General features: G+C 32.3%; 1 protein-coding gene across 3 annotated transcripts; it reads right to left on the bottom strand.

Annotated features, from left to right (window-relative positions):
- Nucleotides 1-13909: 13909 nt before the first annotated feature.
- LOC142528505 (actin-related protein 6) lies at nt 13910-17875 on the bottom strand. Of its 3 annotated transcripts, none has more exons than XM_075633568.1 (8): nt 17063-17874; nt 15334-15550; nt 15195-15258; nt 14950-15034; nt 14818-14868; nt 14679-14741; nt 14452-14597; nt 13910-14143 (listed from the first exon to the last, which is right to left on the bottom strand). In XM_075633568.1, the coding sequence occupies exons 1-7, from the start codon at nt 17752-17754 to the stop codon at nt 14468-14470; spliced, it is 1302 nt and encodes a 433-aa protein (XP_075489683.1). In that variant the 5' UTR covers nt 17755-17874; the 3' UTR covers nt 13910-14143; nt 14452-14467. The 3 variants fall into 3 exon arrangements, with proteins under 3 accessions (XP_075489683.1, XP_075489678.1, XP_075489671.1); XM_075633563.1 differs by having other exon boundaries at nt 13910-14137; XM_075633556.1 differs by lacking the exon at nt 13910-14143 and adding an exon at nt 14250-14430 and having other exon boundaries at nt 14493-14597; nt 17063-17875.
- Nucleotides 17876-18105: the final 230 nt, after the last annotated feature.

The following is an 18105-nucleotide window of genomic DNA, read 5'->3' as shown; positions in this document are numbered from 1 at the left end:
AGGATTTCAAATCCATGGATTTCAATACATTCAAATGTATTTTTGTTATTTTAGAGAAGTAACATCATAAACTTTCAAATCCACTCATTTCATGTTTATATAGTAGTATTTCATGTTAATTATGATATTTTTCAAGTCCACCCAATAATAATGTTATTTGAAATTTATTTTACTTTATATAAATAATAATAATATGTAAATAAGTAATGTGTGGATTCAAGATTTGATATATTGTTTTATTGTTAACAATAAAATTATAATTATAATCCATAAATTTGAAATCAATTTATCCAAGTGCAATCTAAATAAATTAATAATTGTTGAAAAACATAGTAGTAATAAATATTATAATTTTGTATAAATTAGACATTGGAGAAAATATAATATAAAATTGATATCACAATAGTTATTAAAATTAAATTTGAGAGAAGAAAAAAGTATAATACATAACGTTGCCCACTTATTTTACCACGTATTATTGATTTATGAAAATTAAAAATATAATATAGATAATATATTCTAAACCTTAAATTAATTATTGCGTCAAATGTTTTCTTCTTTTATATTTTCAATTTATATTGCTTTTATTATTTTTTTTTGTCATCAGTTTTTCTACTCTGTGAAAAAACAATATTCTCGTCATCTTCATTAGCAAATCTTATGAGAAAAAATGTATATTCTTCTCTATTTGATGCCTCTACAAATCTCCACACAAATTAAGTGTTTTGTATGAAAAAAAAATTTGTTTCATCAAGCAAATAAAACCAAAGAATTTTGTTATTTTAGTATTCTACAAATTATATTTATTTTTTGTAAATATTTTAACTTAATATACAAGCAAATAAAATCAATGAATTTCGGTTATTCTATCTTCTAGACAGCTGACAAAATATGATTTAATTAATATTTTATTATATTTATCAAAAAGTGTAACTCTTAATGATATAACATATTTATGCAATATGTTATTTAAATACAAAAATTCAAAATTACGATAATATTTTTTTTATATTTCATACTATATTATTGGAAGTATTAAATTTGTATATATTAATTTTTTTTCTGAGAAACTTCTTGCATATATAATTCATTCGAAAGATTATAGATTTACAAAATAAAACAAATCATATTCAATTTAATATTTTGTGAAAAATATATGTTCACTTCATCTACAAGCAAATAAAAACAAATAAACTTGACCTTTTTGAGTATCAATCATAACTCATAAGGAGAAATAATGAGCAATAATGAATAATTTTTGTAAAGATTTATTCATTTAAAAAATTACCTTCAAAGATATGTAATTTCAGATTACATAAATCTATAATTGATTTACTTATATCCATTCTTTATAAAACACATCTTCGTCAATTGCAAGATTATCAAATAAGTAATTGTTATAGTTTCTGATCTTTACAAAGACGGAAAATAGTTAAAATTAGTAAAACTGTATGTATTCAGTCATATATTGTTAAATTTTAATAATAAACTAAGGCTTTGAAAAATATTAGTTGGATTTTTTTATAAAGAAAAATAGATAGAATAAATACTCACGAAATATTTATAAGGTCGTCTTTCTTCTATATCCAATAATGATTTGTATCATTTTTGTAAAATGTAATTAGCCGTCGAACTTTCTTCATAACACCAACCCACATGATTTAATCATTTGGCTTCATTATTTTAATTCGTCGTTTTAAATCAATTATTCTCAATTAATGCAAAATAGAGGATATTTAATATCATGTCTTTACACAAATTATGGTTTTTGTGGACAAAATTCGCAATATTTACAACCAAATAAAACAAAAGAATTTTGGTATTTCAATATTGTACAAACTAATTTTATTGGGAAAAAATTATTTTCGCTTCATCTATAAACAAATAAAACCCATGATTGTTTGTATTTCAATATTCTCAAATTAATATTTTGCGGAAAAAAATATGTTCAATTCATCTACAAGAAAATATAAAACAAAGAATTTTGGAGTTTCAATCTTCTTGGCAACTTGATCCTTGCCTAGCATACGTAGATTGATAATCTTGACATCATCATAATAATTGATTTTACAAAAACTTCCTCACCAAATTAAAGATAAATTTTTTGCATATATAAAATCATTCAAAAGAATATAAATCTACAAAATAAAATAAATCACATTCAAACCAATATTTTTGTAAAAAACATTTGTTCACTTCATCTACAAGTAAATAAAAACCAAATAACTTGGACTTTGTCTATGGAGAAGTAGTGTGTATTGCTAATGAATAAATTTTATAAAAATTTATTTATCATAATTTTAAAAATTTACATTCAAAGATATATATTTTAATGTTACAAAAACTATAACTGATTTGTCAATATATATCTTTTATAAAAATAATCATTCGTTAATTGCAAGAATATCTCATAAAATAATTGTTATAGTTTATAGCCTTTAAAAAAAGGAAAATATAGTTAAAATTAATACAAATATATTATTCAATCTTATATCGTTAAATTTTCATAATGAACCAATACTTTGAACAATATTAGTTGACTTTCTTTTTGATAAAGAAATATAGATAAAATAAATATCAATGAAATATTTATTAGGATTATCTATATTTATATCTGATAATTCTTGTATCATTTCGTAAATGTAATTAAATATTGAACCTTCTTCATGACACCAACCTTGTTAAAACAAAAACAAAATTAGTTTAATTATTTGGCTTCAATAGTTTAATTCTTCATTTTAAAATAATTAATCTTAATGAACGTAAAATAAAATATATTTAACATCATATCGTTATACAAATTAAGTTTTTGTGGAAAAAATATTTTCACTTTATTTACGAGAAAATAAAACAAACGAATTTTGTTATTTTAATCTTCTACAAATTAACTTTTTTGTGAAAAAATCTACAAATTAAGTTTTTTGTGAAAAAATTCTTTTTCACTTCATCTATAAGCAAATAAAACCAATATATTTTGGTATTTCAATCTTTTCAAATTAATATTTTTTGTGAAAAAAGTTTGTTCAATTCATCTACAAGAAAATAAAAATCAAAGAATTTTAAAGTTTCAGCTTTTTTGGCAATTTGATCATTATCTAACATAAATGTAGTTTGACAATTTTGTCCCTATCATAATAACTTATTTGACAAAAACATCCTCAATTCCTCACTAAATTTTTCTTGTATATACAAACTAAGGACAAAATTGACATTACACAATAGAAAAACTTTGACCTTGATTCACACTTTTATAATATATATATATATATATATAATATATATAATATAATATAATAATAATAATAATAATTGTATAGATTTGATCATTATCTAACATAAATGTAGTTTGACAATTTTGTCCTTATCATAATAACTGATTTGACAAAAACATCCTCACTAAATTTTTCCTGTATGTACAAACTAAGGATAAAGTTGACATTACACAATAGAAAAACTTTGACCTTGATTCACACTTTTATAATATGTATAGATAAACACTTTAAAAAACTCTGCTAGAATTAATTAAATCGTATCCTAGATATTACATATAATAATAATAAATTAGTTGTGTTTTGGATGGAAACAAACGTTAATTTTTTTATAAAAAAATATATTTTTCTTGTAATTCCCAAATAAAATACAATACTATCACTTCATTTTTAATCTGATTCACTAAAATATATTTAACGGGTTTGTAAACATTCTAAAAAAAAATTTATCATACTCTATTAAACTCTTCACATTTCTCAGACAATATATCTTAATTTAAAGAGTTATCGTGTAAAAGTTTCGATTTTGTGAATCAATTATAATCCTCCAGGTAAAATTGAAGATACCACTCCGGAGGTTGTCGTTGCGAGTGCAATCAACTTTTTGCTTCGTACCTTTCCAAGAAGTGTTCTATACAAAAAAATCTTCTCATTTCCACCTGGACTATTTACAAAAAATACACCACATGTACCATGATTTAAGCATTCAATAATTGCTCGAAATGCTTTTTTTTTCTCAGTATTCAAATTCTTATTTGCTTCTAAATCATCTAGGGAAATGGGAAGAGACATTTCTTCCTGTATTTCTCTTGGAATATTATCAATACACGCATTCATTTACATAGAAATTCGTGGTAGATCACTTCAAGGTTTTTTCCCATTCTCTCTAAAATAACTCTGATAAGATGCAATGTTTTGGAAACAACAGGTTCTCTATTTGAATAATATTGTTTTTGTAAATCGTCTGACATTGCCTCAACATAGGTGTCCCCAAGTAATCTAACATTTGTTGGTTCACAATATACTAAAATTGTTGCAAATAATCTTCTAAGTGAGTGAGACATCTGAAAGCTAACAGCTTCATTCAAGCATTCAAAGTTACTTTTATCTGATTCAAGTATTCCTTTTTTTCTGCACTGCTTCTTTGAATGAAGAATGTATGTGGCCATTTACAATTAATAGATCGTCATAAGAATATGGCCCTCTAACATGACTGAGAATAATTCTCAAGTAATATATTTCCCCTTCGATAGGATTAGCTCCATTGATTCGTCCTCTCACTCTTTTCTTTTCCCTGTCAGCTAAAATTTTGTCTTCTTGTCCCAAACATAGAAATCTTGAAATTCAGAATACGACAATATTTTTGTTTTAGAGTTATGTGAACACATATGGAAAAATTTGATCAGCATGGTCTTCGAACTATTCTCTTGCTGCAGAACATTTTGATTATTCCAAAACGTTATACATTGTTTGTTTGGTAAGTGAAGAGCAAATTAATTACAGCAGTTGAAATTTCATTCAAATCAAATTCAAAAATCCTCCACATGGCTTCTTATGCCGAAACCCACCTTGCATCTTGGAAATTTTTTTTCATCAACTCCATCTTCATTGGATGAACCAACATTGCACTCCAATTTTGTCATGTCCTTTATAAATATACTTGTACAAATATTTAACTGTTGTCAACCCCTAACACAGCTTCACATTTATATGACTTGTACCTCTGAAGAAGATAAAAGTTATACGGTACAACCCATTGGTTGTTTAATTTTGATTTTCGCACATCAACTACTTGACCATCATTTCTTCGTCGGTAAATGGGATAACCATTTTCTCCTTGAGTTGTTTTCTGGCAAAAACTTCTTGTTGAGCATAATCGTCGCTAAATATAGCGACGGTCAAATGCTAAACCGTCGCAAAATTTAAATTTTGAAAATACCGCCATAATTAGCTACGGTTTTACCAATAACCGTCGCAAACTTTCTATAAATACATTTTCGATCCATTTTCTTTCACTCACTTCACAACACTTAAAATTTTTCTATCTTACACAATTTTACCACTTTACAACACTTAAATTTTTATCTCTTACACGATTTTAGTTTCGATTTAGGGTAAATTTTTTAGCTTTAATTTTTAGTAAATTTTTAAGTGTTAGTTAAGATCGAGAATATTGTTAGCATAGTAATATTGTAAGTTTTTTTAGATTTATTAAATCATTAAAAGTAATTTTTTTTATTTTACCTAAAATATTAGCGATGGAATTCATGAAACAACCGTCGCTAAAATTAGCGACGGACTTTATGTTAGCGACGGTTTTTCACAAATCCGTCGCTAATTTTATTGGCGAAGATTTTTTAAAAATCGTCACTAATTGTAGCTACAACAATGGTGAAAAAATTGTAGTTTTTGAGCGAACCCTTTAACAACAGGGGCTTTAACAACAGTTTTAAAAGTGCTAATGACAACGGTTTTAACCGTTGTCGTTGGGCATTTTTTTTGTAGTGATCATGTGCTTGACAACAAAACTAAATAGTTTAGGATTCTCTTCTTTGTCTGGTAGTTCAGCTGACACATATTGATCAAAACAATTTGGGTTGTTTATTTTAAACTCCTGCTTTAATATAATCATCATATGGATATGTGGCAGACCTCTTTTTTTGAAATTCAACAACATAGACATAAGCACTGACTTGCCCAAAAACAACACGCTAAACAATTTCCTTTTCAAATCTAGGACTTTTGCTCTAAAACTCTCGCGGTTAGATCTGGACGATCCTGGGGTCGTTGACCACTCATCAAATTATCTGTGATTTCTTTCCACTATAGATTGCACATCATTGTAATAAACAAATCTGGTTTTCCAAATGCCTTAACTAACGCGATATCATATAAGTATTGTCTGCACATATCCCTTGGCCCACCTATAAATGTTGCAGGAAGCATGATTCTTTTACCAATTTCACTTCCTCTTGTTTCTCCTCCGTTAACACTCTCCATTATAGCTTGAAAAAATAAGATTTTTTTTATCTTGTAACTTGCACGTTTTTCGTTTTTAGTAATGTTATTGGTCAATCAGAGTGTTGACGTGTCACCAAAGACATCAGCATTTTCTTGTACCATGTCACCATTTTTATGCTAAATTAGCATTTTTCGATGCCACATCATCATTCGATCGAAACATGACTAAAAATAAATAAATAAAAGTTCAAGTTAATGCACTACAATCGCGAATATCACGATAACATAACAAAAAATGAAAAATGTATACGTTACTAGACCAAAAATATTATTGTTCCAACTTAAATGTAGGGCTAGTTTGATAGCAATATTCACCAAACATAATTTTTTTTTTCGATCTGCCTTTCGAAAATGTTTCTATTATAAAAATATATTGAAAAATGTGCTCACGCATAGTTGGTTTTGTCTGAATGGACACATTCTTCATTATACATAGGTAAAATTATGCAATTAAACTATTTGATTTATATAAATTAGTTCTTATTTTTATTTATTTTAAATAAAAACACAATATTAATATTATTGTCTAACATTAATAATTTTGAACAATTAGTTTTACTGTCTTACATATATCATTATTTTTCTCTCTGGGTACATTTAAGTTTGAAAAATAAATGTTAGTTCAGATTGGATCATAACGAAAATGTATCCAAGCAGCAGGAAAAATATTTTTTTTGGTCAACTAACTTATTCCATTTTATGTTACCCTATTTACATTGTAAAAAGTCCTATTTTTAATTTGTCGGAGGTTTACGTTAGTCAAAATCCCACATTTTTATTTATATAGATGTACGGGTCTGTCAAACCTCACATTCAGGTTGGATGGTTTTTTCTTTTAAAAAAAAATTTATTCAATTTCGGGTCTAAGTTAATTTACTAGTCTTTTTTTTCAGTCTTGGTATATTAAATTTCTATGATTAAAAACAGAAAAAACAAAAAAAGTTAATGCACCAAACCCAATTTATTTTTAATTTTAGTGTACTTAGACTCAAAATTAGACAAGTACTTAATGAAAAATTACTTGTTGGGATGCAATGAGTGTATCGACTAGGTAGAGCAATTGAAATGTAATGTTTGGAATGTTATTTTGTTAAAAAATTGAGTTGCACTGTCATCATCAGCTATAATTTTTGGTAGCAACTCCCTCAACATAATTGGATCATTTGTAAACTTCACGCTCCAGATATTCATTCTTGGGCGTGAGGGGGTGTGTTAGTTATCATCAGCCTTTTTAAAAATGTTGTAAATGAGGGTGTTGTTGAAAGTTCGTTCAACGACAACGGTTTTTATCCGTTGTGGTAGGTTGAATTTGCGAAAACCGTCGCTAATAAAATTAGTGATGGTTTTATTCAAAATCGTCGCTAATTTTAGCGACGGTTTATTAAACCGACTAATTTTATTAGCGACGGTTAGCAATCAAGACCGTCACTAATTTTAGCGATGGTCTATAATCAAGATTTCCGCCGCTAATTTGTTTCAAAAAATAAAAAAAAATATTTTTAATAATTTAATAAATCTAAAAGAAACTAACAATCGAAACTAAAATCGTGTAAGAAAGAAAAATTTTAAGTGTTGTGAATTAGTAAAATCGTGTAAGAGAGAAAAATTTTAAGTGTTATGAAGTGGTGAGAAAAATTTTAAGTGTTGTGTGAAGTGATAAAATCGTGTAAGAGAGAAAAATTTGAAGTGTTGTGAAGTGTTGTGGAGGAAAATGGAACGAAAATGGTGTAATTTATAGACAGTTTGCGACAGTTTTTGGTTAATAGCGACGGTAATTTGAAAAACCGTCGCATGTTTTAATTTTGCGACGGTGTGGCCTGAAACCGTCGCTAAATTTAGCGACTGTTTTTTTGTCCAAAGACATGCTAATAGACAACTGTTCATAGAACCGTTGTCATTGACCCTAAAAAAACGCTCAAAGACAACGGTTTTATAGAACCGTTGTCATTGACCCTAAAAACCGTTGTCTTTGACCCCCCAAAAGACAACGGTTTTCGTTAAAACCGTTGTTAAAAACATACGACAATGGTTTTTCACAAAAACCGTTGTCGTATGTGCGTTGTTGTATGCAGGATTTCCTGTAGTGCCACATCGGTTAGTTAAAATACCTGGAAGTTGTATATATGGTCTTGGACAATCCTCTCCCATTGAGCTAGCTTTTGGGGTTAAGTTAAGTCCAAGTTCCAATCTTAACACTTTGCATTTGCATCTCAGGTTATGGGGGACAGGTCCGGGAACGTACGCTGGTGGGATGACTACTGGCCAATATTCATCCTCATTCAACACTCAAAGGGATGGTATTAAGAGAATTAAGTTCTCACCGGTTGTTCCTGGAGACCTGCTATTTTATGACAACACATTTTCTCTGTTTGACCTTGTAAGTTTACAAGACAGTGGTTGAAGTTGAATCATATTCACGCATGTTATGGTGTCTCTCTTCACATATCTCTTTGGAAGTTTTATCGAAAACTAACGCAATGTTTGGTTTTTCTTTCATTGGTTGCTAAAAATTTATTTTCTGAAAATAATATATATTGGACGAAATGCTATTTACTTATGGTTTTATTTGAATGGGATATCTGTAGTAGATATCATACAATATTAGTTCATGATATCATATTGCAGATACATTAAATATAGGATTAAGAAATAAAATAATGGTATGGCTTACGAAGGGTGGTGTAAAATTAAAGTGAAAATATGATTATGATGGATAGAGGAAGTAGATATATTATGGGGCTAGAATAATAAAACGAAACTGTAATATTTGGTTTCATTTTTGGGGCATTGAGGGGTAGAAATGGATGCAGACATGCACTAAATGATTTTATGGTATTGTCAGTGAAATCACGCATATACTTACAAATTGTGCGCTTTCCCGAATCACTTGTTTTAAATACTTGGATTAGCAAGCCATATGTTCCTAGGCTTTATGAATCAAAGTACATTAAAAGGCCATGCAAATGTCAAGCTTCACTTCACTTTTTTCTCATGTGGATCTTGAATAATTTTGTTTGATGTTTGCAATTGATAGGACTCACCTTATCCAATAGTTCAGGTACTTTTCAGTTCGCCATAGTGGTGCCTCGTGCTAGGGTAATGCTGGTTGTTCCGATGTATCATGAAAAACAGACGTCCAATTTTATACTCGAAGCACATACCGGAGAGGGCAAATCTGTTTTAATGTTTTAAGGACACTGTACAGGCCTCGGTTTGCTTTATTTTAGGCGTTGTACTACTGTTCTCGTTTACTATATTTATTTGCTGGTTTTTCACATATATGTACTGTGCCACTCTGTATATTTGAACAACATAAAGAAGGCCTGTTTCTTTCTTGTTTACAAACATGTAAAGTTCCTGGATTTAAAGCATTTAATGACATTTACCTCTCTTTGTATCCCATTAAGGCTGCCTTCTTGATGATGATAAAGTGATACTATACTCTAAAGTTGTTCAAAAAGACTCATCGTTGAGGTTGGCAATTGCTGCCATCTTTGGTGACTCCATGGAAACACTTTTTTGGCTACAACTGCCTCGTGCTCTCAACTTCTTGATGATTAAAAAGGCCAATAAGTCTCTGCAAAATGTCCCAACATCAGCTCAAACTCCTGAGATAGACGAGGCATCAATGTTGAATAGGATATCTTCAAAAGGGAAATCAGTGCCTGGATCAGGGGAAAAAAATTTGTTGGTTAGTTTTCATCATTGTTGATATCAACTTAGGTGTGATGTCTTTTGGTTTGTATGATAGAGTCATTCTGTGTCAGTACATAGATCATATGCTATACAGCCTACACTTGAGAATTTTCTTAGGTGCTCTTCTCATGACCAGATTAATGGCCAACTTAGAATTGTGGCTTTTCAACCAGAAGAACCGTGTGAGCGTGCAACCGAACGCATTTCTTGGCATGAGAAATTTGAAGATGAAGAGGCAATTCAAAACCGTGTACATGAGTGAGTTGTTCCTCTGAAATTATTTTTTCACTTATGAGACAATGAAACTGTCAATTGGCCGTTTGCATTGCTGCCATATCACATGCTTTAAAAAAAAAAAAGAGGCATGACCTCTATTGACTATATTGAAGAATTCTATTACCAATTTTGGAGGTTTACAGTTCTTCAATTACATTGTTCTATGATCCAGATAGCAATTGTATTTGTGATAGTTAACTGTTAACCATAGTCATGTTCCTGTTGTGCATGATTCTATTTGATATCTTCAGCTATATTTAAGATATTGTCCGTTTTGGTTCATAGAAATTGGATTTGGCATATTTGTTAATCACAATGAAGCTAAAATATTCGTGAATAATCTGGTGGCTTCATTTTGTGTTAAGACATAGAATTTGAATATTAAGATTCGATTTGCTTTTAGTCAGAAAGTACTGAACATGATATGTGAACTCGATTCGGTCCCTTTATTTTGGTCTAAGCATAAAAAGATGGAAGGTCACTGAGATTAGGCATCTTCCTTTTATCATTGTGTTTGATAGCTCTATTTCTAACTGCATAGTTAAGTTGAATTTGTTACTTGCCATATGAAACGTGAAATATTCCTTGGACTCCCTAGAGTGGTTGTGCTAATAGATATGTTTTACCAGTTTAATCAGCGTGAGACACTGTTGCGTTAGTTCTGGACGGATTTTATGAACATGCTTGTATCTATTTGTAAGAGTTATTGCATAAGTAATAACAGAAGCCAGGTTTAGATGCCTTAGAATTCGATTTCTAGGTTGGTAGTCACAAGAGGAACGCCGGTATACTTAATACTCTCGGATATGGAGAAATCTAATTTAATACCCAATGTTCTTTACAGTTGCAGAGCTTAAAGATGATTGTGATAAGTGTTGCGATAAAATAATGTGGCGCAAAGTAGTGAATGAAATCCTTTGAAGCTCGGAGGCACTCCATGTGTCTAGTGTTGACTGCTCCTGCTTTAAGTGTAATGTGTGCTCATGGTTTTGCATTCAAGTTAATGGACGTTCTTAATGATTATACAGAAACTCGGTGTATGTTACAACACATCATTGGATCTAAGAAAATTTTATTTCCTTGATGGTCAGGCTTGTTTTAGTTGGCAACTTGGAAGCTGCTGTTAGTTTTATTGCTCTCAACTCCTCCAGAGAGCTCTTACTTTTATGCAAATGCCTTACGAGCTGTTGCTCTTTCTTCTGCTGTGTACAGTTCACTGCTCGAACTGGCTGTGAAGGTATGTTCTTGTTTCTTCTGAATTACATTGTTGACGGCGGTAATATTTATCGATTTGATTTTTGTGAATTGTGATTAGGTAGTTGCAGCCAATATGGTCAGGTCTGATCGACCATTGTCTGGCACACACCTGCTTTGTGCTGTAGGGAGGTACCAGGAAGCTTGCTCTCAGGTAGCATTTTATCTTGGGTGATATATGTCTACACGCACAAGAGACAAACTTTTGCCCGGCTATGATTTTGATTTTATTATGCATAAGTCCAGTGTTCACCTTGACATGCACGTGTTATAACTCTTTTCTAATGCAAGTAAGTTGTTCCTTGGGAATCTGTACACCCAGTAAGGCGACATGTTCATTTCTTATGAATACATGTTATCATCTCTTCCAGTTGTTCTCATAAGGTGTACCCCAAAATGTAATTGTTAAGGCTTACTAAGATCTAACTCAGAGGGCTATTCATGTTGGCTTGTTTGCTCTTCCTGTCCTCCCTAGTCGGACCTCTTTCTGTGGAGTATGCCCAGCTCTCGTCTCTGTCTCCCTGCGTCCTTTTTAATTATAAGATGAGTTGCAGGATGCTGGACGGTGGACTGATGCTGCAACACTAGCTGCAACATATTTAAAAGGGTCTGATTATGCAAGGTGTATTCCATCTTAAGTTCGGAATCAAGTCTATCTTCCAAATTTATGAGAACTATAAGCACAAATACCATTTTGTTCATCATATTTGCAAACTTATTTACACAGATGGCTTTAGTGAAATTTTAAAAGAAAAATTTTAGGTTTTTTGGGGGTAACTCCATTTTTGTCTTATCGCGAGTTTCAATCTCTAGCATCAAGCCCTATGATGGTTTAAAGCCACTCAAAAAAATAGCAATATGCATTTATCGTTTTAACTGACATTGCTCAATCCACGATGTAAACCAGGCCAGGTTTTTCCCATAATTTGATCCAATTTTACACTAATTGCTGCACTCCTCTGCACCTCTACTGGATCACCACGCTACCGCCAACATGCTGTCCATATCGTTTTCTTGCTCCACAATATATGATTGATTACCTTTTTATTCATGCGCGTCAACTCCTTGTTCAGATTGCCACAATGTTATGTGATATCCTTTATTGGAAGGGAATATACTATAGGTATGGAGAGTGCTGTAAAATTTAAGATATACGTACTTTATTGGAAGAGAATATAATGTAGTATGATATGATATAATTGTAGACTATTTTTGGTGAGCGATGTAATCCTATATTCAATATAATGAATCTGTTTTTACGTCTGAAAATGAATTTGAGAAGAAATGTAAGCAAAAATGTTACACTTGGTTTTTATTTCCAGGAATGGAAATGGGGCTTGGAAATGAATGCAAACATATGCCCACGATTTCCAACTTTAGTCCAATTAATATATTTTCATGCTTTGTTGATTTATTCGAACCCCGAAACAAAAATTATCGTAGCATTCCCAGAAGCAGAAACAATAAGTAATAAATAGCTGGTCAAAGGCTCTTGGGCTACTGTATTTCAGCCATGCTTGTAAAATGTTTCAAGAGTTGATTATTCATCAAGGGTTAAATGACGGTAGCTTGTATGTATGTGAAACAATCCACATGGTATCGCAAAGATTGGCCGAACAAGTTCTATACGCTGAACATAACCTTTGGAGGTATCATTGTTAAAAGTATCAGTCTTTTTAAAACGATGTCTCTATTTTCATTTTACCGCAACCGCAACCATGTTTCAATGCTGGGCTTTGATCTTATGTGTTGCAGCTGGTGCGTTGCCAGAGGCACTGGCAGCACTTCGGGAAGCAGCGATGTTCATACTTGTTTGCCGTGAAATCCATGCCAAATTTCTCTCAAGCTTGGATTCTGATGAAGAGGCATCTTCAATCAAAGATAAGCTGTCAAACTTACCTGGGTTGAACCCCGTAAATGATGATGTGATTGCAGTGGGTGAATATTATGGACAGCACCAAAGGAAACTAGTACATCAGTGCATGGACTCTCAGCCTTACAGTAGCTAAACAGAGTTAGTAGCTTCTAAACAGGTGGCCGTATCACCACCTGAAAAGTGATATGCACGCATCACCTAGTGTTGTTTGTGGTATAATTCATGCAGGATTGCGAATCTAAGTGGTCGTCACACGTGTCTATGTTAAGTAATTCAAACGTGGGAATGCACTAAAATAATTGTTTATTAATATTTCTATTTATTTATTTATTTCATCCTAGAATGTTGGTTTCAATGTACTTTTATTGGGGTGTTTTCAGATAATAATTATAATTATTATGATTATAAATAATAAATATTACTATGGCGATTATTGTCATGATATATTATTATCATTATAATCATTATTACATAAAATAATAACTAAAAATAAACTAAAATGCTGTGGCAGGATACCATGAATTATTGCACTAAGGATGTAAATGTCATTACCTGTTTCTAGACCAATGGACCCTGCATTACACTTGTCAAGTGAGAACTATACAGCTTGTATCATTTAAATTCAATAATATAATTTTTTAACTTGAACCTCCGATATATTTCTCAATTGTGATCCTTGAAACATTCACAAAACAATTCTTGAATTCTTCTAGCCACGCCAAGAAATCTCCCATGCGACAAATCACTGCACGTGCAGGAAGCATTTGTGGATTTTCCTTTCATTCGAGAAACAATTGTATAGCACTTCGTTTCATTGTTGCACTCAGTATCATATTCTTATAGCAAATTGAGAAAAATAAAACATTACAGAAAATCATAGTTCTGATGAAGAAACAACGCATACACACGCCAGCAATGGTCCATGAAATATGCATAAAATCAATCACACATGCTGTACACAACCGGGTTCTAAGGAGAGACTCTCGTACAACATTACCTGGACGATCTCCAAATTAGTTAAAAAATCTCTTGTGACACCTAGCAGATCCACAACATTACCTGGACGATCTCCAAATTAGTTAAAAAATCTCTTGTGACACCTAGCAGATCCACACTCCTCGTATTCGGACTTGGTGAAACACATAGCCTCAAAATCAGGACTAGATGCTAAAAGTGATCCCCCACGCCAAACACCTATAATTGGACTGTGGAGCCAACGCAATCGAGTCATATTCAGAAATGAAACATGAATCATTTGCAAAAATATTCAAGAGACAGGTGTTTACTCTTCTTGAGTTGTTATTTTCACTTGGTAGTCATCAGGAATAAGGGGTCGAAGTTCTCTTTCTCTGGTTACATTAATTAATGTTAGTATCCGAGCTGTATCAAAAAGAAAATTCAGAGAATGTAGAAGATGATGCTCACAGTCTTTGAGCAAATCGAGGGAATAATGTGCTGCCACCAGTCAAAATAATACTGCACAGAAGATTGTAAAGAATTGAAGAAAATCCACAATAAAATTCCAAGATAACAGAAAATGATTTTTTTTTATGCTACCTTTCATATAACACAGGGTGAAGATGAGGATGGCAGGAGCTGACAGCTCGGATGATACACTCTGCAAGTCCTGCCTGGTTCATTCCTGCGCAACATTGGAATGACCGAAAAAAATTCAAATTGCAGCTGTTTACCATACAAAATTGAATATAGAACAGAATCTAATACGTTGCTGACAAATATTGATTAAGCATGGATTTAACAAACCATTGATAACCAATTCGAGTATGGACTTGTAAACATACCCAAATCAGCTGGTCTAAATATCATCTCTGGAACTAGGAACCGCTCATTGGTGAGACTAAATTCCTACAACAAAAGGTTCATTTACAATTTGGGAATACAATAAATGATTGTAAAGAACTTGAACAAGATGAGGAATACATTTTTGGTAAGGTCAATATTTCTCCTGTCCTGACGTTTCTCAGCAACATCATGACACTCCATGTAATCCTTTTCTCCTGCAGGGGAAAAAGGTGCACCATCATCCAAGGAGATATGCCTCTTTGCTTCATCAGGATCTTTCACAAAACCCTTCATATAAGTGATGCCATCAGGAAGCACGTAAGTACACCTAAATATATTATCGTTACCAGGTCTCCTGTACATTCATTTTCACGCATGAAAACATGCCAAAATGAATTTCTAGAAAGTAAGAGTTCATAATACACAGAAGCGGGAATCAGTCGATGCATAAAATTGGAGTATAAGATATAATTTGATGATGCGGAAAACCAAAAATGCATCACCTAAATCACATGTGCAACATTAAAGAGATAATAAAAGGTTAGTATTTCAGTATTTCCATGGACATTACATAAACACAATACCCTCAGTATATTTTCCAGCGGCTCCTATAAAAAAGATTAGGCTTACACTGTTGGATAAAATTTTCACCACACATATGACTTAATCACGAAAGACCTACATATTGTCAATATATTTTCCTACATGGTAACCAAGAAAGGAACAAGATGAATTTCACTGCTAGATAAATCATAAAGAGCACTATGTTTTACATCAACAAATAAACATGACAACGAAATAATTAAAATTCCAATTAATGGTTTAATTTATAGTTGTTAAACCAGGTAAATAAAAGTAAGATATTTTATTTTTCGAAATAAATGAGGTTTCTAGATGGTAAATCCCGGGAAATCTTGTTAACATGATTCCAATTGAAGTAAGGAAGTGTTTCGGAGATACTGCAATAGGTTGGATGACTATATTCTTTGATAAGATATCCGATATAAAAAAAAAAAACTCGAGTGTAAAGAGAAAATATTACTGTTCCAGAATACAGAAACAATAAAGAAGATATTGAGAGTTGAACAGCCACAGCCAAAATTTTAAAGAACACTAGCAATGTTATACGAATTTTATCGTGTGTGCTTCTTGCCACTGCTTAGCACTTTTGCTTTTTCTGATATAACGTGGTAAATTTCGCACAAAATATTTCGCGTACTTCAAAAACTAACAGATCTTACCAAAAGCTCGAAGGAGATAGCCTAACTATAGTATTTAACTTTGTCACTACATGTGTTAACTGTTAAGTCCATGATTGGGAAACATATGACCGAAAGTAACATCCAAACTTTATATGCACACGTTGATCATCGAACAATAGGCAATAAAGACTAACAAGACCAACCAAATACAACATATAAAGTTTAATATCATCTGTCATTTTAAATATGTGAATTCATGCTTTTTTATTCCATGATAGAAATCTCTTTTTTCCTCAAGCTCGAGCTCATAGTAGATAGCTCAACCGTGGCTCAAGCTCAACGTTTTACTTTTTGCATAAAAGAATTGTTCAATTTATAAAATTATATTTAGTTACATTATTTTTAAATAAATCTTCGATATAGAAACCAGTTATCTGTAGCTTTGACCACGGAAGAGACCATTCACGTAAAACTCAAAAACTACTTCATATGGACTGAGCATTTGAATTTTCTCAATAATGGCATTTCAGTCGACTAAAGATTTCAACAAGCTACTCGCTGGGGGTAGACAAGATGAATCGTTGTTGTCAACCTAGTTAATTCAACTTCAGAAACAAAACAAGCAATGCAAAGAAAACGAACTCAAGGCAAGAACGCATACGCACCTGGCAATCTTGAGGTCTCTTTGAACATCAAGAGAAACAAAGCAAAGCCTCTCTTTCACATCATCCATTATAAAGCTCTCATCCATCACATTCACACTCCTATAACTCACCAACTCCTTCAGATAATTCGTCAACGCCTTCCCCCCAAGATCCATCCTTTTAACACCATAATTCAGCGTGAAGTTCTGAAATACCGGCGCCGCATGAGTGAAACTGAACCCGCAGTCCACCACCAAGCTACACTGCGCTTTCGAAATCAAACCGTATGGCCTCCTAGACGCCTCATACAAATGAACAAGCGACGGCGAATCGGCCATGAATAGGGACTTGAAGTTGAACTCTTCGAAGATGATTTCGTCGACGGAGCGTTGAATGGAGGGGAGCGTGAAGAGGGGTTGGGTGAGGAGAATGGAGGTGTTGGGGGGGTGGATTTTTAGGAGGGTGGTTAAGAGATGGGCCCATATGGATGACTGGAGGTCGGGGTTGATGAGATAGCCGCGGTCGAAGGGGCGGCGGAGGGTGGCGGAGGTGAGGTCTTCAGATGGGGAGAGGAGTTGGTCCGCCAGGAGCCACTTCTTGGAGGAGGGCGAGCGGGCGGTGCAGTTGGGGACAATGCAGGTGGGGTCACGCTCGCCGCCGAAGCCTGCTTTGATGAGGCCGCCGCCGTTGTCTAGCACCACCACGTTGGACATTTTTTTCTCCGAGTCTCTGGAAATAGCACACTGAAATTTTGTATCAGCCAAAAATTCAATCTTGAAAAGAAAAGAATTACATTTTCAATTCAAAAATGCCCATTTACTCTTTTATCAGTAATAAATAAGAATTATATTATGTTATTAAAAAAATACGAGGGTACCTTAGATGGAAATCCAATCAATAACGAGATCGGACTTTGACCTAAGTAATCTCACCTACTTTCATCATGTTAGTGGCTCAAGTTCGAGCCCTTCCCACCTTATAGTTTAGGAATATCAAAATATAAACGAAAAAAGAAATACAATCAATAACTACAAATCCCATGTACAATTATACACTAATCTATA

This window comes from Primulina tabacum, chromosome 2, assembly GCF_025594145.1.
Source record: "Primulina tabacum isolate GXHZ01 chromosome 2, ASM2559414v2, whole genome shotgun sequence".
NCBI classification, from domain to species: domain Eukaryota; kingdom Viridiplantae; phylum Streptophyta; class Magnoliopsida; order Lamiales; family Gesneriaceae; genus Primulina; species Primulina tabacum.
Note: the sequence above shows the minus strand (reverse complement) of the source record. Positions and strands in the feature narration are given on the sequence as shown.

Coding starts and splice junctions, on each gene's coding strand:
- LOC142528505 (XM_075633556.1), bottom strand. CDS start 17,754: ATGTCCAACGTGGTGGTGCTAGACAACGGCGGCGGCCTCATCAAAGCA. Junction 15,035..15,194: donor ATTTAGACCAGCTGATTTGG/GTATGTTTACAA, acceptor AATGTTGCGCAG/GAATGAACCAGGCAGGACTT. Junction 14,598..14,678: donor AAAATAACAACTCAAGAAGA/GTAAACACCTGT, acceptor TTGGCTCCACAG/TCCAATTATAGGTGTTTGGC.